Genomic DNA, 23643 nt, shown 5'->3' on the forward strand with positions numbered 1-23643 from the left:
AAATATTTTTTTTGAAAATACTTAACTATTATTAGACCAGAAAAAAAAGAAAACTGAAATTTTGTCCATGCATGGTTTTACTAACAGGACTTATTTCATGTTTTCTTGTCTTGGCAGAAAAACGGCATAATACCTATGTACATCTATCAATAGTTAATATGTATTTTCAATAAATACAGAAGATAGATTAGTTTCCGATATAGCAATACTGTCCCTTCGAAGAAGTGAGCACCCTGTATATATTATCTGATGTGATATAAAATAAGTAATGTAAAATTGGCAATTATTTAAAATAATAAAACTATGCAAAATGTTAAAAATTTGTATTTTAAAACATGAATTATTAAAAAAATCAAAAGTATTTAATTTACATAGACACTTCTTATTAGGTACCTTTAATCTAATAATAAATCTTTAATCTAATAAATGCATTAAAAAAACATATAAATAGTTCACAAATGGTAATATTACTTTATATTCAAGGCATTATTCTATTGTTAAAAAATATTTATCATGTAAATATTTTTAGACGACGTCCCTAATAGTGATTCATTGTGTCCATAGTATGAGCAATGAGATCGACCCTTTTCTTTAAAATACATTATCTACATTCATTTAACGCTGAATATCGAATTCATTAAAGAGTATCTTATTATGGTTTATTTATCATATTATAAAGTTTTTTTTTTGCAATTTCTACATAAGCATTTGGCATCAATGCATCAGAGATATTGCAAGCAAACAACCTGCTCATGCTACTTCTAGCATTTCAATGTTCAATGTTTAAAATAAAAAATTAATTTTAATCATAAAGTAACTTTGGATGTTTGAAGTAAAATTTGTTATCTTATATTGCTAGAAAAATAACGTTAAAAGCCATGTTTGACATAAAAAACAGAATTCGTTCTGCTTGTTTATAAGTGACACCAACAATGTTACAGCGGGTACGAAAACCATCATTTCAAGAAAGTCTTTGGAACTCGAAGGCGGTCATTTTGAATAACTTCCTATAAATAATAGACGATAAATAATTAAAAATAAGATGGTAAGAATGTGTTTTATTGTAGTTAGTTTTCCATTTTTAATGCTCGATATTTGACAACAGCGCATATTGCCAGGAGTGATTTGGTTTAATAAATGAGAAGATAAATACAGTAATTTTCTAGTCTGATGATAGCAAGAACATTCGCCAAAATGCATGACTAGGAATATTAGGATTTTCAATTTATTTGTGGAGAAAAGACCTCTCCATCTCTTTAGAATAGACTTTTCCCTTAATTTATACAGTGCATCCGTAAAGTAGCGGATAACATCGAATAACAACACATTAACAGCAAATAATATCGAATATATTTTTTCCTTAAATACATAGGTCAAATCACGAATTCCTTCAGTATTTTTGTTCAACAAAATTAATACTCCTGATATATTGGGATCCTAGTTATGCATGTATTGGGATCTCAGAAACACTGAAAGCTAGCAAAAATCGTCAATGATATTTACATTTTTTCATATTTCAATTGCATGTAACCATAACGTAAATCCTAGTATAGTTTACTCTACCAATAATCTATTTTGCGGTATCGTTTATCATTAAAAGTGCAGTGGAAAATAGAATATTGGCGGAGCCAACTATACCAGCATCAATAAAATTACTTTCTTTATATGAATTTATTTTTATATTAATGAATGGTCATAATTTGAGATATGATTGCCAATTTATTATTATAATAGCATAAGTGTAGTTTATGTTAAGCTGTTCTTCTAACAAACAGTCCAGTTAAAAGAATATATAAAAAAACAGTTTATTTATATTGATAATAATAGGCCGATTCGATGCTTTCTAAAGGGTGTTTCAATAAGAACGCCAGATTTTAATTGCGCGCCATGTTTGTCAAACGTTGCCAATTCAATTTTTCTCAAATATAAATATCTTTGTCGATTATGTGAGTAGCAAGAGCTCATTTCCTTTAATTGCAAAGATGTTTTATTTTCTCACTTATCTAATTTTATTTAGACAATCCAAGAGATCATATTTTTTAGAGATCTCTAAATTTTAAAACTCTTAAGTAAATTTAGCATCCAAAATATTGCCAATAGTGACAAGGCATAAATTCCCTATGTAATTTGAAAGAAAATTGTTTTATTTTGATTGAGTACCGTGAAAAACCACGTTAAAAAATATAATCATTATAACTGAAAGAAACTGTTTGTAACAATTTTACGAAATTAGCTTAATTAATTAATAAAAAAATGCAAAAGGCTATTTACAGTAAAAAATGTAGCAGTGCAGTAAATTTTCTTATCAAAGCGAGGTCTAAACCGCCAAAAGCACCGCGCAATCCTAATTCAATTTATTACGCAAGCACCGTAGCTTGGAATAGTTGTATAACTCAGTTAAGTCCCCGGCTTTAGTTAAGTATGCATTAATACCGTCTAAACTTGCAAGCAATACCCTTAGTTCGGAAATACGAGGAAGGGTGGGTGCGCCTCTCGTCGTCTTCGTGTTTCGCCAGACGGTGTGCCAAAATTAAGAGGACAGCCTGCCGAACGAAATTAATTTATGAAATAAAGTTTCTTTGACGTTTTACCTTTACAGTTGCAGGGTAATATTCTGGGTTTTAAGGGTCAGGTATATACTTTTCATATTTAAATTAAGTGCAATTCGTACCTGCATATTTTATAAAACAATAAAATAGGCTTCGAAATACAAAAATTAAATATTAAGTAAAAAGTTTTGTTCAAAATATCTCCCTCTCGAAATGATATATACTTCCCTTCAAAAATGAAGAATTTTTTAGTTCAAACTAATTGTGGTGAACAATCCAAGAAGCGATAAGCAATAATAATAATCTTAGGCTGCAAACTGTAACTTTCTATATTTGCATTCACTATCGCACTTCATGAAATGAACTGTCCTATAATATCTAATATTTCGATGTTTTCTTTGATTTTTCTTTTTAGAGAGGGTTCTTCTGTATAGTAATATTTATATGAATATACAGGATGGCGCACCGAAAACTTTTCACCACGAATTTCGTAAATAATCGATTTTTGATTTTTGGTAGACCAAATAATCTATCCGTATCATTAATAAACCTTTACCATCAACCCCTATGCGGGAGTGATAGCTACCCTTAAAATTTTATGGTTTTTTTAGTAATATCTCATTTTTAAGGTCATTTTATCCCAATTATAATGTCCAAGCTACTTTAAACCTAAGAAAATATTAATACATTTTTCCGACTGAAATGCTTGTGATTTAGTTCTGTTATCTAAACTGGTGTTACTTAATGAAGTAAAGCCTGATTTTTCTTATAAAAAATAAAATAAACTCTTCTGACTTTTTATAAGAAACTTAATGTTAAACAAATTTATCAATTTTTATTTAATGTACTTAATACTCATACGTTAATGCCTAGTATCAATCAAACAATCAATGCTTTATTGTCAAGAAATTGTTACAATTTGTAGACAAAGCTGTAAAACAAAAAAGACACAAAAATACAAACAAAACACAATTGAAGAAAAGAAAAACAAAACAAAATTTAAAAAAAATAAATAAATAAATAGAATAGAATATCTACAATATATACAGATTAATACAATTTAGAAATTGTAAGTAGTCAAAAATATACTTTTTAATGTATACAATGTCAAAAAAAAATCATTAAAGAAATCTCTCCATGTTAAAAAAAAATGTAAAATTTTTTTAAAAAAGTAAAAAAATTAAAAAAAATCCAAAAAATAGCTACACAAAGCAGTATACCTAAACATGTACAGATAGTAAAAATACATAATCAGCTAGTGCGAAATTTCAAATCAATGATAAAAAAAAAATCGTTAAGTGTAACTAAAAAGCTCTCTCCAGTAAGAATGCTTTTAATGCTTTACGAAATGCAAAAAAAGATGTGATGGATTTAATTTCCAATGGCAGATGATTGTACATTTTTTTTGCATTATATAATATGGAACTTTTGACCAACTCTGAATGTGGGGTAGGCAAGTATAGATCATGTTCCGTGTTTCTAAGTGGATAACTATGGGAAGGCCTATCAGATGCTGAACCGTGTTTGCGTATTAGACAAACGGACTTAAATATGAATAAAGATGGTTATATTTAAGTAATTATTTGAAATTTTTTGAAGAAATGCTGGCAATGACTTCTGTATTTCAGTCTCAGTGTATAACGTAAAGCTCTCTTTTGTAGTCTAAAAATACGGTCAAATTAAGTTACACTACATGTACCCCAGAATGGAAGGGCGTATCGAAGGTGCGATTCAAAAAGAACAAAATAAACTGTTCTAGAACTGGACAGGCTAAGCTCCTTAGAAATTGATCTTAACGCAAAACAAGCGGAATTTAATTTTCTTGATAAAGAGTCAATATGTGTGTCCCATTTTAACGAGTTGACAACAGTTAGCCCTAAAAACTTTACAGAACCAAATTCGTCAATTGTTGCATTACCAAGTATAAAATATTGCAAGGTATTTTTATAGGACAACATTTTAGTTTTGGAAATGATGAGACAAAGGAGATTAGAGTCGCACCATAATTTGATAGTAGTTAAATCATTTGATACGGTTCTATGAAGTGTAGAAATATCCGGATTACTCCAGGTAAAACTAGTATCATCAGCAAATAGACAGAATTTACCGTTAATATTTAGATTAGCAATGTCATTGATGAAGATAAGAAACAAAATAGGGCCAAGTACGGAACCTTGAGACACTCCACTTTATATTGGCTTGCAAGAAGACATAGTCGAATCAATTCTCACAGCTTGACTTCTGTTATTGAGATACGACTTAAACCACTCAAAAGGTGCTCCTCTGAACCCGTAATATTGCAATTTTTTTAATAAAATGTCATGATTAACCCAATCAAAGGCTTTAGAAAAATCACAGAAAATTGTTGTCTTAATACTCAAAATAATACCAAATAACATAGTACTTTGGAATGTTGAAATGTTACCATACTGTACAAAATATTGCTAGTTATTAGAGTTTAGAGTTAGATTGGTATGAGAATTTTAAGCTTTGCCATATTTTCGTTTTGTTAACTATTAAATTTAAAATTACTTATAAGCTTCAAAAGGGAGTCGAAATTATTTCAATGTTCTTTAGAATTAACAATTGTGCTAGAGCAACTTCATTGTCCTACAATGAATTACATCCAGATGTATACTTTTCATATAGGTACGTCATAAACTTAGTGGCAAAATTTCGTGAAACAGGATCAGTTATAAACAGACCTAGAAATGTAATCCAATCCAGTCCTAAATAAAGATGTAGAAGTTATAGTTTTCGGTCATATGTCAATCATTCCCACACTCAGTAAAAGGAAAGTAAATGAAATATTAGGTATTTCGCGTAGAGGTGTCCAGATGATTTAAAAAAAATACAGGTTTTATCACCACAAAATTAAACTAGTGCAGGAACTTAACGAGGATGAAAATGACCACCAATTACAGTTTTATAACTATTAGTGAACGAATCCTTGGCAATCCAAAATTTATTTTTAATGTTTCATTTTCTAATGAAATCAGCTTTTTCCCTAATGGTATTATAAACAGACATGATTGCAAATATTAGACGGATTTCAACCCTTAATTATTTAGGGAAGTACATACCCAATATCCCGAAAAACTAAATGTATGGGCTGTAATTTTCGGTGATCGGATTATTGAGCCATATTTTTACCTGGAAATTTAATAGGAGATAGCCATTGAGAAAAATGAGTGCCATTGTCCAGAACATTGAATTTATTAGCAAGACGAAGTACCTCCGCGTTATGCGTTTTCAGTAAGGCAATTCTTGGATGAAACTTTTTATGGAAGATGGATTAGACAGAGAAGTTCAACTGAATGGCCTGCCAAATCTCCTGATTTGTCACTCCTTAACTTTTTTTTTAAGGGGTCATTTAAAATCCAAAATTTATGTTATAGAGCGCACGAGTGCCAACACATTATACCTGAAATATTACATAATGTGCAAAAGTATCGCTACTTTTGTATGCATATTGGAAGAGAGTATTTTCAACATTTAATTGATTAGAACTAAATACATAAATAACAACTTTATTGGTAATTTATTTTTTTTTAGGTATCCAACACTCTTTTTATTTAGGCATTCAGTGAAAGTAAATGAAATACATAATTTTTCTTTTTATTCTGTATATTATTATTTATTAATGAAAGTGATAATATGAAATCACTATTTTAAACTTTTATCATTTAAAAATTAAAAAAAAAACGCTTTTAAAAATTTGAAACTAATAATTTATTTGAAAGGTCTGTTGCGTATCATTTAATACCCTACCTCAAAACGGCTTAGTCTTATGGGTATTAAATTAATAAATAAAAACAAAATCTTTTTTTTAATATTTTGATAAGCTGAGATATCACAGAATCTTAAGACAGCAAATTAAAATTTTGCCATAATAAACCACATGAAAAGACCTTTAAAATGAGATATCTTGACCTCAGTTCCCATTTAAAAGTAGCTTTCACCCCCACGTTTAAGGTTTATAAATTCCAGATTATTTTGTCCCCCTAAAATTAAAAATTAACGCGTTTTTTGATTTTTCACAAAGTCTCGGAAAAAAATTCGGGATGGGAAATTTTCAGTGCGCCACCCTGTATATCTCGGATTTAAATTTTGTAACTATTACCACAGTTGCGTTGCCTTTGTTTGCTTTTAAAATAACAAAATCATTGCTAGATTTGAAGAGAAAGAACATTCTTTTGATAGTTCTCTTAATATTTTCTTCAGTTTGTGCACTTTTTCTCTACATTTTTGTTATTTTTCATGGTCCTTGTTCTTTCAAATCACTCCAAAATGTGTCAACCATATAGGTCTGTCCAGAACCCGTATCTTTTAAATTTAAATATAAACTTTTTAATAATCATTTAGCTCATATAACAAAATTGATATCGAAGGAATCAGTGCCGAAATACCGCCCGGCCAACAAATGTCTTGGGTGCAAAAATCAAAGTATTAACTTGCAATATTAAGCCACAAGCTAAAAAGAGTGATATTATGGTCCTGTCTAATTTTCTCAAATTGTCAAATCCTAAGATAATTTGATAATTTTTGTATCGTTTCATCTGCTTAATGTGGCGCTTGCAGTCAATAACGAAGTTGTAAAACATTTAAAGTTGTCTAAGAATGTTTAAATATTTACAAAAACTATGAAGGATATAACTCGTGGGTACAGTAATAGCTTCTTCATATATATCCTTTAAAAATAATTCTATAATTAATATTTTTAATAATAAAGAAACAAAACTTCGACCCTATTGAATAAAACATCAATTTCATATCATCTGATATTAGATAATTAACCAACCAATTTCATTTCACAGCCCTTTTCCATTTGAGCGAAGTATACTAAATTGTTATCGACTAAATCGAATTTCAACAACTGCCAGTCAAATATCGAAATAATTAGTGACGGACTGTTTCTAGAATTTCACGATCAGAAATTTAAATTATGATCATTAAGTATCATTAAGCGTTAATTTGGAAAAGCTTTACGTAAAACAAAAAAGCAGAATATATAATTTGGGATTAATGGATTTTATTAATTACTGACTCAAAACTTTTCATATGGTATCTCATTTATTAGTAAACAAAACAATAATAAATACATATATACAAAGATATTTATAGGTAAATTTGATATTTTATGTAAAATAAATACACGTTGTAATTAATGTTTCACTAAATTATATAATATTGTTTTTGTATTTTGTCAATAATTATGTTATTATAATGAGTTTTAAATATATTTTATTTCTCTAACCTTTAAACTCCTGTAGGATATATGTCCCAGCAGCTTTTCATACATCTCTAAAATGGGTTTCACGTATTTAATACTTCCCACTGGGACATTAGTGTTTCATGATTTTGGGATAATAACTCACGAGTTGGCAACACGGGCCAATAAATAACCAGGAGTTGAACACGCGTGTGTACATAGTGTGTACATCTAATCAGTATATGTTTTAGTATTGTATTTGTATTTCCAGTGGTCGGTATTAATTATTTATTGCTGTTTTATAGAATGCGCAAAGTAAGCATTTTTACATAAATATGCCACAATAAATTAGTTTATGTGAGTGTTTTATCCTATTGTTTGTCCCTGAAATATATATATGTTCCAACAGGTATTCATAGCGAAATATGTAAATGTATCCCATTAGGCGTGTACACATTATTTACCTTTGATATTTGTAGAGCATGAGCACTAAAAAAAAGTTTCTACCCAGGAGGAGTTGAAGTACTATGTGAAAACATTAGATGAAGTGAGGGAGAATCGTATAAGTCCGACCCTATAGCATACAAAATCGAAATTTTATCACATTATCTGAACTTGGGTCAGAAGTGAGTAATTAACTATAATAATAAAATGGAAAATGCTGAAGAAGATAAAAACATCAATAGCTAGATGACAATATCTGAAGGTCTACAAATCTTCTGAAGTAAAATCTATTATTCAGTTTATTATACCATCATCTATATCGTGACGGCTCTTTCTTTATATAGCTTATTGCACAAATCAAAGACAAGAGATTCATGAAAAATTGAAAAAAACAATTGCAATAACTTATGCTAGTAACTGACGTCTGTACCAATCTTTTCCATATGTTGGTCAAATAATCTCTTAGTAAGGAGGCAATAAAAATAGCTATAATTGAAGATAGGCGTTAATTGCTTTTATCGAAACTGTAATTAAACGAACCTGAAAAACCCATTTAAAATATACTACAGGGACAAGGTACTTGTACAGGGTGCTTCAAAAAAACCTTTCCTTAGGCAAGAAGTGACTCAGCGTTTCATACAATTGACGTATCAGTAGTAAAAGTTAAGAACAGGTCAACCGTCAAACAATAAATAACACTAAATTCAAAAAACGTAGAATTAAAATATATATACGAGATGTCATTCGTTGTAAGCGTACGTGAATGTTCTGAATATTCCTAGTCGTAAGGAAATGGAAGTCACTGAAGGAGCCCTCGCTGAACGTATAAAAAGGCTGACTGGAATCGTAAGGATGTGTCAAAATTTGAAGTAAAATTATAAGAGGGAAATCCTAAATAAGATTAATAATCAGAGAACTTCATCTAATAGATAGCAAACTAAAGATTTTATTTTGATTTACAACAACATAAAGCATCCATAACTATATTCAGTGTACATATATTAAGTGTAGAATTTGATTAACTTCAAATGGTTTCTTTATACGAGACCGAAAGAAAATCTACAAATTGGTGGTTAAAAGTGGACTACATATCTTGATCGCATTTCATAATTTCTTTATCATATTAAAAACAAAACATACCAAATACTTTTATTTAATAAGTATGAGTCATTGATAGCATATTTTGGAAAAACTGATTTCAAGAGTAAAAGAACCAGGAAAGTTGGCCGATGATTTACCTAAAATATGACAAGAAGGCGCTAGTGCTTTCAAAGGAAAATTAAAAAAAGAACCAATCTTTTGTGCAGGTTGTGTAATGTAGTATGCGCGTACATTAATTACGCGATATCATACTGTAGTTAGATAGTTAGTACCTAAAAATTTATACTGCTAAAAAAACTTTCTGGAACATTAATGTCTCATCATTTTTCGTAAAAAAAAATTTAAACTAAAAATTAAAATCTACAAATTATTATTTTTTGGTTTATTTTATACCAGGTGTACTAAGTTTCAAAACAATAATCCTAAAAAAATCAATTTGTATTAAAAAGATTAACTTAGAAGATTTGTTATCTTACACCCTCTTTTTTGCTGGTGACTGTTATCTCTTTATTCTTTACTGTTATATTTAATTTTAAAGGTTTTTTTTATCGTTATTTCCTCATTAATTTATTGCTTACTGGTCAAGCAAAGCCATAACTATTGCGCTCAAAAGGCCAAGTAGGCATTATTTATAATGGTTTTAAAAACTTTTCTATCATAAATAACCGCCATATCATCCATTTAAATTATGAATTAATGCCTGCAATACACTTTTCTTACTGCCAACGTCAGATAACAAAAACTTTCATCTAACTGATGTTTATTATCTATCTATCTAAGTTTTTAACACCAAAACTAACAAAAAAGGGGAAAACGCGCCTTTTTAAAGACCCATATAAAATTTTGAAATGCTAGGTTTCCACATTGGTAAAAATTTTACATTGTTCCTGTCTATAAAAACCAATAATTTCAAGAGAATACCAAAAATTAAAGCAAGCATGAGAATCTAAAAAAGATAAATTATCAATACTTACTACAATAAAATATCCTAAGAAACTATAAACAATATAAACTAGACCCTATTCAATAATACTGTATTATATACTGTTTCATTAATATTATGGAAAAATTAATAACATTCTTTTCTTTAAAAAATCTTATAAACCTATGTCAGCAAATGCGATGGTTGAATTAAAATTGGTAACTGGAGCCTTTTTATATGCGAAAGTCTAATTTAATATTCTAGTAGGGCTACTACTTTTAGAAGGAGCTACCTACGGTCGGTCATTATGTAAACCATTATGTATCAATGTTTTTTAGTATTTTTTTTTCAATTTTACTTTTTGATAGCTAGCTTTATCAAAGGTAGGTTCTGGTAGGCTCTGGTCCAATGTAGAAGATATCGAGTACTTTTTTAATAAGTTTTTTATTCATTTTAACTTTTCTTAAAATCTAAAACAATGTTGGGCTTACTAACCCTTGAGAATCCAATTTAACTCTGGCCTCAAACTTAAAGTAAACTAAAATTCCCTGATTTACGTAAATGTTGATCTATACCCATTTAAGTTATGCATTATTCGAATAAATAAAAACATAAAATACGAAAATCTGATGCCTCGAATAATAACTCTAGAGGCATACAAATATTCAGAAGATATCTACAATTGTATTGAATTTATTAGTTAAAAATATTCATTTTCCTTATTTACTAGTTTAATTTACCACCCTGTATTTCAAACTTTTTGACGTGGACATTTTTTCTTATATTTCATCAAGTATTTAAATTCCGTGGCGATGTCGCAATGACCCGAGTATCCAAATATAAAATAATTTTTGATTAAAATCTGTTTTAATATATTATGGATTCATCAAAAATTAAATTTATTGGAGAAACGTCAAATTAATATTTAAATTTGCAGGGTGTAATTTAAATTATTATGTATAGGAGTTATCACATCATAGTTATATATTATTTAGTTGTGTAACAGATTATACGCTTTTTAGAACGGAGCACTCTAACTATATATATTCAGTATATTAATGATTAAAATATAATCTATAACGTATTATTTAAGTTTTAAGATTAATATTATAGCTTATATTATTTTTGATTTAACTTTTATATTAAAATTTATCAAACGGCTTACCATTTTCTGAATAAAAGACTCTAAAGGTATCAGAATGAAGATGTCCAAAAAACTGTCCAACAATCATCGAGTGGTATTTCCTCACAATCTGGAGATAACGCTTGTTGTGATGGTCCCTGTACATAATGTGGTTTGGCGCGGTTATTCCTTTATGCCTTTCATCTGTCCCTGGAGGAACATGCCCCACAAAATACACCTAAAAATAAATATAACAATGATTTTGTATCATTTCGAAGTGAACAAATATTAAATCATATTATACGACACAAACATAATACAAGAAATATAATTTGATAATTTTCTGTATGGAAAATATAGTTAATTAAAAACTTATATATGTCATGTTTTAACAAAAATATGTTAAATTATATTTATTTTTGTGTTTAAAATATTTGTTTTAAATTTCCAAATAAATAAAATAATAATTTGTTTGACTTAATCTGTTTAACCAAAATTTAATTTTCGACATCGAAGGATGCTATTATAGTAGGGTGTCCGTACGGCCAACGCATTTGTGCAGTTATTTGTCAACTAAAATGCGTAGGATAATATGGACATCGTATGTTTGCCGTTGCTAATGGTATATGGATTTATCAAACGCAATAATAACATCAATAACTAGTATTTTGCGGGAACAAATTTCGACGGTCGGATGTTGTTTGTAACGGTATCTGCTTTAAAATTAGTGTGTTATACGTCTGTTTAATTAATGTAGTAGCAAAAACGTGATTGTAGAAAATATGTCATGTACCGGATATCTCGAAGTAGATAATCACGGTATAAAAATTCGGGAAGTGAAGTTTAATCTCATCTTATTGTATCTCCTGTCATAAAATATTTAATTTATTAATAGATCAAAATGTTTTTAATTTGGAAAAATATTTTTTAATTAAAAACATTTAAAATAAGCCTTGAAACCAATCCTTTTAGCTTATTTCTATTAAATTTACGTATTTTTGATATGACATGCTATACTAATAGAACTAACAACTCACTCCAGTTATAATCTAAAAATCTATTTAAAAATCTGTATGAATTAATATTTAATTCAAAAACAATTTATTTATCATAAAGTTTTAATACATTGCTGGAAAAAAAAGATAACATTCATTACAAATTACAGATTACAAGATTTTAAGAGAAAGATTTTGTCAGTTAAATGCTATATTGATTATCAATAATTTGTGAAAAAAATAACCAAAGATTTGCACGAGTGTGCGCTAAAAGGCAATCTAAGTTATTAATAATTTTCCATAATTATGGGCTGAATAGGGCTGAATGGAACGTCGAGAGATAAGTATGATGGACACTCCAAACCAGTTTTAATAATTCATACTTATAGTAATTATTTTATTCTAAAAGCGAATGCGTGTCCCTCTCTTGTTATATACAGGGTGTTTCAGAACTATGGGATCAAACTTCTAGGGGTTGTTCAGTGCAACAGTAGAATCCATTTGTGTATAGGAACCCATGTCCGGAAATGTGTCACTACGCCACTACGGCCCTAAGACGCGTTTAAATTTAGAAAAAATATTAATTACCTAAATAGGATCTGATGCATTTATTTTTACCTTTTGTGTTTACCAAATTTTAGAAAAACGACAACGAAGAAGATACCACTAATTTTGCACATTTCCCAAATGTTACCTTTAACTTTTAATAACACCATATAGTAAATTTAATTCTCTTTCGGATGGTATATCTAAATTTTATGTGGTGGTAAGAATAACGGATATATTCTTGTTTATATGAAAAAAAAAACAAAGAAATTTTATAAAATCAAAAAAATGTTAAATACTAAAAGAACTAACAACTTTTCGAAAAAATAAAAAATGTTATACGACATTTTTTATTTAATTACTTCTTAAAGTTTGGCGGTTTTTATAGTAGACACCTTGTATACATTATTATTTCTAGTTGGATCAGTAGGGTCTGGTAGCGGTATTAAAAAGTAATGCAGATACTCCAGTTTCCCATCTTTTTTTTTATCTTAAAGATAAATAAGAACATGTAAAAATCAAACGACGGTTTCACTACTTGCCAAAATTATTTATTTTATTCTTTACGTTTAATTACTAAGTATTTGAATCAAGTCAAACTAAAATTTAATTCGACTTAGGGATTGATTCAGCACTTTTTCTCACTTTCTCTACCACCTTCTTTAAGATAGACGTACAATTTCCCATTTATTCAATTTCCCACCCTTATCCTGTGACCTTAAGAGAGTGAGCAGAGGTAAACCGTTTGGACGACAAATATCGTCGTATAGGAAAAGCAGCTGCAGATAAACCCTCTGATGAATTTTGACTTATTGTTTTTATTTAAATTAAATAAGTCTAGCCTACTTTATTCTAATTCGTGTGATTGCGCATATTATTTAACTAACACGATACCAAAGTACAATCTAAATTAAGTGACAAATAAAATAGTAAATTACCTACCATAAGGTAAAGACATTGCGCGTTCTAAGAGAATATAGATGAATTATTGATAATTTTTTTACTTGACATGAAATATAATAAAAAAATTACTAAAATATAAGATACAAAGATACCTAATTGTCTTGTGGACGCAACAAAGAATCGGTATACATTATCACTATCTAAAGAATGCCAGTAATGAATAGAAAAACTATTAATTAATTAAAAGAATTTAATTTGAGTAGAAAAAAATAGCTTTATAGAATGAAAATCTTGCTCTAGAATGCGACGGTCTCCGAAACTAAATAGGATATTGTCTTTGGGTAGGAACAGAATTGGAATCACTGTGAGTTAAAGAAGAATTTCTTCAGTTAAGAATCATATTTGTGACAGCTCAATGTCTAGGCTTAATGATACAGTTATAAAATGAAAATATATAGCGAATCCTAAAAATTAAATGATTTGTGGGACAGTTGTGTCTGTTGTGCAACAACGTGACGCTGGTAAAACCGTAAACTTTCCCAGATAATTAAACCAAGCGCGCTTCAATGTTCAGTATACCAGCTATTATAGCTATTATAGCTATTATAGCTATCAATTTTGGAGGTCGATATCTCGGCTTCTATGGACACTATCAGGAAAATTCCAATGGTATTGTCTTAGTTCCGTCCTTATGAATCCAACGAGACCATCCGCAAAATCTTGTAGACTTAGCCCATTTCCAGAAATTTTGAAAGCATCGTATTTTCTTTTCGACCCTCTTTTGAGCCCCAGGACTGAAAAGGAGGTCGAAAATTGACTTGAATCCCGTTATAATCTAGTATTTTCGTGATGTATGTGATGAAAATAAGCAGCTGGTATAGTTAGTTCGAAATTGAAACAAATCAATTTCTGGTGAAAAAATTCGATACGAGATCTTGCATTTTCTAAGACCCATCTTTGGGCTCAAAAACAAGGTAAAAACTTACTTTTTTCGAATTTTCAAAGTAGTTAGTTCGAATCCCATTATAACCCCACATATAAACATAGAAAGGTATTTTCGTGATGTATGTCATTAAAATAAGCAGCTCGTAGAATTAGTTTGAAATAGAAACAAATCAATTTCTGGTGAAAAAATTTGATACAGGGGGTATACCCGAAAACTAAAAAATATTAAATTTAGAGGTCGATATCTTGGCTTCTAGCCCCTCGGAAAAATTTCAACAATTTAGTCTTAGTTTTGTCCTTGTGAATCCAACGAGACCCTCCGCAAGGGCGTAGATCTCATATTAGCCGAAATCTCGCATTTTTAGGCCCCATTTCTGGGCAAAAATGAGGTAAAAAAATTACTTTTTTAAATGCTCTCATTCCAATGTACCCTGCATAACTGTATTGTAATACACTAAAGACATAGTACCTGACCATGCACTTTGTAAGCTCCAAGCTCAAATCAGAACTCGTGCTTCATTCTGGTAAAAAATTTCCTGGATTGCTCTATTTAAGAACGCATCTCCCACTTCGGGTCGCATAGCGACTTGATTATGGCGCCAATTTATTGAATATTTATTCAATATTTGAAGGATGATACCTGTTCAATATTTGTAGCATTCATGAAAAGCGTTTCGTTGATAATAATCTTGGAAATAATAATTAATTTGGTCTTGGAAGTGTTCATGTGTAATGAGAATCGTTTACTGTATTATGTAATCTGCTCCGATTTATTAATTTAAATATTTAAAAAATCTTATTATTTTCTTCACGTTATTTCACACTATTCTATTCTGTAATGAAACTTATAAAAACCACTTACAGAATAGTATAAAACTTAAACTTTAAGTATAAAAAGCAACAATATAATAGAATTTAAGGACTCAGTTAAAAATCTAGGCTTAATATTGGATTATAAATTAAAATTTAAAGAACATATTACTTTTTGTTTAAAAAAAGCATATTCGATGTTAAAACTAATTTATTCACATAGATATTATTTATCGCAAAAAACTAAAGCTATGCTCTGTGAAATAATGGTTTTATTATTTTTTAACTTTTGCTGATCACGTATATGAGCCTTTTTTGGACAGTCTACACATAAAAAGGTGCAAAATTGCTGTCTGAAACTCATATTCGGCATAATGCGTAGTCAAAGAATATCTCACAAATTGTCCGAAATAGGATGGCTTAATATGAGTGGACGGCGCAATTTACATTCAGCAGTATTTTTTTATAAAATTAATAAATTTCAATGTCCATATCTCTACCGCAAAGTTAAATATCGCACCGATGTTCATAACATCAATAGCCGAAAATTAAACCTTTTAACTATACCACCTTATAAAACTAAAACATTTAAGAAGTCATTTACCTATCAAATTGTCTCTGTAATTAATAAATACAAAATAATGGACTTTTCTTTATCGATACCAGTCTTCAAAAGAAAGTTTAAAGCTAAATTGGTTCAAGAGGATTAATTTGCACATCATCTCACTATGCTATCTCATTTCTATCTGATCTTACTTATCTTCTGTTTTATTTTGTCTCCCTCTCTCTCTCTATCTTCTCTTTAATTTCTCTTGTAATTTGTAGACTGAAAACTATATTGTTTTTTTTCGTTGCTCACTGCTTTACGGCCATGTATTTTTTTATATAATTTTTCCTTTGCTCTAGCAGCTGCCTCTTTTTGGAGGTAAGCTGATGTAGCTTTTTATTATGAATAGTTCATAGTTTTATTATGTATTATTTAATATATAAGTATGTATATTTAGAAGTAAATAAACCATTATTATTATTATTACCATTATTATTATTATTATTTTATTTAAAGCTCTAAAGCAAATTAAATAATACTTTTTTTGGTAGATTTAATCATGATCTATATTAAAGTTGATTATACGACGTTTTCTGTTTTAGTGACTTTCACCAACTTCCTTTTTTTGCCTTATGTCCTGTTAATTACTTTCTTAAAGATCTATCACTTCATCGCTAACAATAATTTATATGAAAAATTGTCTACATTTTTCTCTCTATCTCATCGAGGTCCTATAAAAAATGCACGAAATATTTATTGGAAATGCAAATATAATACGTCCATTAAAAAAATTAATAATGATCAATTTAATAACCCCTATACCTTATACGATTTTCTTGGTCCCAATGGTTATCTTCGAATTTAACATATGAGTTTATAACTCACTACTATTATTACATGCCTTATTTTATTGTTAGCAACAAAAGATAATTTACAAGCAAGTTAATATGAATAATTTAGGTATATTGATTTTTGATATTCAAACAAAAAACTGGAAGGTCAGAACATATGAAAATTAAGGCAAGCACGAAACTCTTTCTTTTTATATCTCATACTAATGAATGTATCAATATTTTATATTTACTTGTATAACTGATTGATTTCATTAAAAGTTTCTGGAAAATTGATGTTTAATATTTATTTGTTGGCTTTCACTTAACAAGATTGTCAGAAAACTTGAGTTTTATTAACGACGTGTCTGGCAATTGTCTTTGTTCCATATTTTCGTGTTCAAATATGTGTAGTACATTAAACATTTCAAAATTAAAAAGACAAAATTAACAAGTACATTAAACTTTTCAAAATTAAAAAGACATTATTTTTAATTATGAATAAACAATATATCCTTAAGGAATTCTATTCTCCCAATAACATTTTAAATAGGTATCTACTTCTATTCATCGTATTTTTTTTTGTGAAAAAATGCATCCGCTACTCTCTGCTTTTACCTGATGTACTCTCCGCTTCTACCTGATTTTGTAGGTTAATAAAGTTTGCTAAGAGTAAAGCTGCTTCTGGTTTATAAAATAAGGTACTTAGAGTGATGCCTCCAATAAGGTTGAGCATCAAGATAGATATCCAGAAAACTAACTCTTCAAATTGCGCAATGGATTTATCTCAGTTCCTTATTTTACAAATAAAATTTTTTTATTTTAGAAATTTCATTAGGTCAGTATTGTAACTATTTAATTTTATGCATTTAACATTATAGTCATCCTGATCACAAGTTAATTTTGGCGGATGATTAATGCACTGTGTAATCAGAGTGCGATAATAGATTTTTACATAATTGCTGAGCATCTGTTATTTATATTATATTTTCTAATATAAATGGTAGATTCTTCGATCTAGTATTTTTAATAGATTTGTATCAGATCCCGACGAACACATAAACGGAAAAAAGACTCATACAAATTTTAAGCAATTAGGAGGGTTTACAAATTACCAGGTCATTTATAAATTCTGCAGCAGATGCAGGGAAATCACAGTTATATCCCCAAAATGGATTGCAGCTATGTTTTAAAAAGACTTGAACAGCTATCTAAAGTATCAAAAGTTTCCTAAAAAAGATAAATTATAGAGACATAAATTAATCTATTTAGTTCTTTTCTTAAAACAGTATTCTCTGATAGTTAGCTACTCTTACGAACTTATTTCGAGCTGTGTAACATTAATATTGTATTTTTAAATCTGGTTTTATTAGGCTGCTGACTTGTACAATGGGGATTAAGGTCTTCTAAATTCAATTCAGCAAGAAATGCAAGTTTCTCGGGTTTGAGACAATGGTTTCCAGCATCAAAACATTGTAGCAAGTTATTGTTTTTGCACAAACTTGTCAATCATGAAAGTGCTGAATGTCCTTAACTGTTTTGTGATGTTTGACGTCTACATATTCGTAATCCAATCATGTAAACTTTAATCATTTTCTTTGTACTACCATACCTGCTTTTACCATAACTGCTTTTTTCATTTTGTATCAGATCCTTAACTATTTATTTATTAATAACATATTTTTTATTTTTACTTTTTCCAAACCCAAGACTATTCGTAATTTAGACGATGTCTCAGATCAAAACAAAACTTTTTTTTAACTTAATAAACTTAATATAAAGTTCGAGAACTAGGGGTTCCAAGAATAGAGCAAAAAGTTTCTCCCCATGCCAATATACCTTATTGTACGAAAACAAGTTTTAAACTAATTTATATTTGAGGTAAGAACTTTTCTAACTTTAATTTAAACCGACCGATTGGGGGTATGCATATGATCGAAATATGGCTATACAATATGTGGATATATATACAGAGTATGAGTTTATGGCCCAAATCAGCCATTTAAACTTTAATTAAAAGAGATTTTTAAAGTCTTATTAATAATGAAGGTTCCTTCAAAAATGCTTCAATAATTATATTATTCTAATAGGATAATCTCTTTCAATTAATTATTTATAAAAATCCATGTACTAGTAGCAATACTCCGTACCTATTCATGTTAATGCATGAAAAAATATTTAAATTCAAATTTTAATATTCTAATATTACTCAAATAAGAAAATAGGTAAAAAACTGTCAAAATTCAAAAATATTATGGTGTAATTCTTGGCTTACTATAAAATATTCAAATTGGGTCAAACTTATGATAACAAGCATCTCAAAAAATAAAATGAATTGACATTTTAACTTAAAAGAAACACCTTTATGTAATACATTCTCCTTATATTTTTAAATAGTCAGGAAAAAAAATAAAATTCCATACAAAATATAACTTTTTTACGCTTATATCTACTAAATGGAATTTTCCAAATTCGTATTCCATTAAATTATAAATTTTTATTCATCTAATAATTGTATCTGTTAATAATTGCACATAAGCACATCTAGAACTGTTATACCATGAAATATTCAACAAACAACTTCCCGTTTTAAGGGTGATGGGTGATATTTTGAAAGTAATTAGATGCACATCTTGTTACACAGTTTTAGCTATTTTCATTTCAAATCGCTTTTAAATTAATAAACAGAGTTATCTGATTTGTTTTTTTGTCATTAAATTACTTTCGTTTTATCTCTGACAGGATCACAGCAGTACCAAACCTCTAATTATTTGATTTAACACGCAAACATATGCAATATCAGATTTTGAATACAGTAGGCAGCTCAGTTTGTGGTTATTAACGGCTTTATAGCGGTCTGCATGTGTAGGTGGTTATTTGTCCATCATGGCGTGAACGTATGGAATGTATGGAAAAGATTAAACATATAAAGCTTTGATCTAATATATTAACGTGAATATCTGTGTTAGACGTGATGCTGATCACGTCTAAACTGTGCTACGGAATAATATGAAAATGAGCACACTTACGTGTTTTTGCCGGAGGAAGGTTATAGGCATAATCTTAAGAGAGTATTTGTCATTGATTCTGCAATAACATTGTGGGACAATAGAGTCATATAAATTAGCGTATTCTTGCGGAGTGAATTTTGCTTTGCAACATCATTCGGTACCACTTACACAAAGTCGAAGCTGCAGGTTTAGACTACTATTATACTACTACTATATTGAAGCATTTCTACTCATTCGTTTACTCATTCAATGTGTCACTTAAGATACTCGAGACAGAAAAATTATTTATACACTTACTACTAGAAACATTTATTTACACAGTATCTATTTACTGCTATTTATATCTGATTTAAATATTTCGTTGTAATAACTGAGCTGAATAACCTCTTGCTGCGGCGAAACGGTTCCTTATATACGCGACTGACCATAATTCCGGAAGATTCGCTGACCTTCCACGTATCTTCAGAGACGTCGTGCCGCATGCCCATTTGTGTCATTTCGAACTGGCAGAGAACAACTGGTATTCGCGGCGTTGCCAATATCGTTACAATATAATATTATCATTGAAAATATTGACAGGCTTGTACACATCTTAAACGTCTTTGTATAATTGTAAAGAATTTGTAATTTTTTTAAATTTTCTTATTTTCCACACATTTTCTATTGGGTTCAGATTACTTCTTGGTTCGCATTTGACCATTACCATATATTAACCCATTAGCGCATGAAGTAGGATGGAATAAGAAACACATAAGTTTTTTATTAAACATTTGTTTAGTATACTTCAAATAAGCAGGCAAATGTGAAAAAAAAAATCTAGAAATGTATACATATGAAAAAAAGAACAGTCCCTTATGAGGGACATTATGCTGAAAATAACAAAATAAAAATTCTGAAAATATTCTGATATTCAACAAAAAATTTATTCTTTGATTTGCCTATTTAGTGTGATAAGCCTTGAAACATATTTTGGGGTGTAAGCTCGCATTACATTTTACGCAAACAAAATTTGCCTTTTTTTTGCAAAATGCACACCTTCTATCAGTCTCAGAATATTCCACCAAATGATTGATATTATCAAATCTAACATCCAGCGGTAAGGTTGGTCTTAGTTTCCCTTTTACAGACTTTACGCCATATGAATGCAGCAAAGCTAGGGCTATGTTTCTTTGAAATATAACTAAAGAAGAACTCATTCGATCCTCAGGGTGAATTATTCTTATAAGTAGCCACGCATTTACTATGGACACATCAAAAAGATAGGCAAAAATTGGCCACCACCATTTTCTTTGTCTTATTCGGGTCCTATAGTTGGCAACCATGTTGTTTAATTTATCTATCCCACCCATCCTTCTATTATAATTATATATTATGCCTGTCTGTAGAACATTTACCTTAGATTTAGTTTCTCTGCAGTAACGTGGATCTGTTTTGTTTGCAGATACGTCAAAATTTGAAGCAGCTGCTACAACTTTGTTGTCCTTTCACTGAACAACTACAACATCTTGACATGCAGACTTATGACAGGAGCCTCTTTTTTTAGTTTTCCATTCTTGCTTTGACCTTAGTGGGCTATTTTCTACTCGATTTTCATGTAAAGTACCCGTGGCACAGTAACCATCCTGAGACTATCGACTAAGTAATTTTAACGAAGTAAAATAATTATCAAAGTAAAATTGATATCCTTCATTTGGTGGTATTTTAACTTGTTGAGTTAGGGATAAGACAACGTGGCCTCCTATTCCATATTCTTTATTCTCGGAAAGAGTTAAATTATTTTGTTTGCCTATATAAATATCAAAAGCTAAAAGATACCCATTACTAGTACAAAGAGCCCAGTTTTTGAAAACAAATCTTATGGGCTTCTCCCTAATAAATTGTTTCACATAATGTTTTCCAAAATAAGGAATCATGCTCTCATCAATACTCAGTTTTTTAGCAAGACCTCCGTACTTCCAATAATTTTCATTTAGCCGCCCAATAACCGGTCGAAGCTTATAAAGTCTATCATCCTTATCTATTTTGGAATTATCGTTCATGTGCAAATTCCGTAATATTGTCTCAAAAAGGTTGAGGTGAATACTTTCTGCTAATATTTTCGGAATATCATTATTAGCTCCCCAATACATTCGTTTGTTTGGATATTTAGCATACCCAGAAAGAGCTAAAGCACCGAATACAACACACAGTTCGTCATGACATAAATTTAAATTTAAATTTTTTTCAGATGCATACAGATTTGTTTGGGTCACAATATGTTCACACATCGTTGCATCAAAAAAAAGTTGAAAAAATGTTAGTGGGGAAGTAATATTCACTAAATCACTAAATCTGGTGGCTGCTCAGGGACACAAGTGGAATTTATAATAAAAGACGGCTCTTCGATATTTCAATTCCGTAATGTTTGAGTTGATTTTCCAAGCTTTTTTTTTCTTTGTTGAGGTTTCTCCTTGTGTTTTAGTTTTTTTTACAAAATGAGAAAGGGGAAGGTCATCTTCGGAATCATATTCTGCTGGCCTTATGGTGTAAATAACTGCTTCACATTCCGTTCTCAATATTGCCGCTTCCAAATGGTTTGGGATAGCCTCATGTTCATCATCCGATTTATCGCTGTCTTCATCCGTTAAAGCACCGTTATCGGGAGGAATTAAGTGAATGGAGGATTTTTCGGGCTCATCATCTTCTAATTCTAGCAGTAATTCATGAAGACTCAATCTGAAAACAAACCGAACTTCAGTGGCTAAAATGCATGACGTCCCTCAAGAAGGACGGAAAAAATTCGTATTAGGCAAACATTTGTTAAAATCTTATTATAAGATAAAAACATATACATGATTAATCAATTTATCAGGGAATCAATCAAGAAAGATTTATTCAACATTATCAATGGTCGTCTTTAAAAGTAATGCAACCGAGTTTATTGCGAATTGGTTTAAATTAATATATACCTCATTTACTCCAGGGAAGACTACAACTTGTCAAACGATAACGAAGGTATTCAATGTCAATACAGATAAAACTGAAGACGAAACCAGAACAAATATAGTTCCTCGCGAGCTTTGTTAAATTTTATAATTTTTTTCATTCGAAAATTGTCGTTTCCCGAATAGATCAAAAGCACAAATATTTGCCACAAATTACTTTAATCTAGAAACAGGAGCAATTGAAACACCAACTGAAAAAGTGATTTTCAGAATTAAATGCCTTGTTTTTGATGTTAACCAAATTTTATGGCGTTAAGTTTCAAAATATTACTTAAAAATAAAACAATACTTACCCGCCACGTGCTGTTGTGTATAAACTAGGGTCCATGCTGTTTTCCTAATACAAATTAAAATACAATATGGCACTGGAGTACGACTAGCTCGTTCAAAGTTCGTCAACAGACTACCGAAGTAAATAAAAACAATATTTTAATGTCTATTCCTGCAAGTCGACAAGCAGTGTCGCCATATTTTAGAGAGTCCCTTATGGGGAACTATATGCACTAATGGGTTAAAGGAAAAAAATTCTAATCATACACTCCATGAGTACTAACAAGACATAATTATTGCAATGCTTGACTAAATATAATTGTTGCATAAAAAATAAAGATATATTAATGAAACCAAGCTTCAGGTTCAAGTAATTAAAGTTTTAAAAAGTTGCCTCAATTTTATCTGTTTATTATAGTTTTCAGTATATCATGCGCGTTAATTTTTATTA

The 23643-nt window shown here is 29.6% G+C and overlaps 1 protein-coding gene across 1 annotated transcript in view; it reads right to left on the reverse strand.

Annotated features, from left to right (window-relative positions):
• Positions 1-23643, reverse strand: part of LOC126740528 (acid sphingomyelinase-like phosphodiesterase 3b) — a 321078-nt gene that overhangs the window by 15478 nt on the left and 281957 nt on the right. Inside the window, exon 6 of the mRNA XM_050446601.1 lies at positions 11394-11589. Coding sequence (XP_050302558.1) covers positions 11394-11589 — 196 coding nt within the window. The remainder of the gene's footprint in view (positions 1-11393; positions 11590-23643) is intronic.

The sequence above is a fragment of the Anthonomus grandis genome, chromosome 9 (genome assembly GCF_022605725.1).
Source record: "Anthonomus grandis grandis chromosome 9, icAntGran1.3, whole genome shotgun sequence".
Taxonomy (NCBI): Eukaryota; Metazoa; Arthropoda; class Insecta; order Coleoptera; family Curculionidae; genus Anthonomus; species Anthonomus grandis.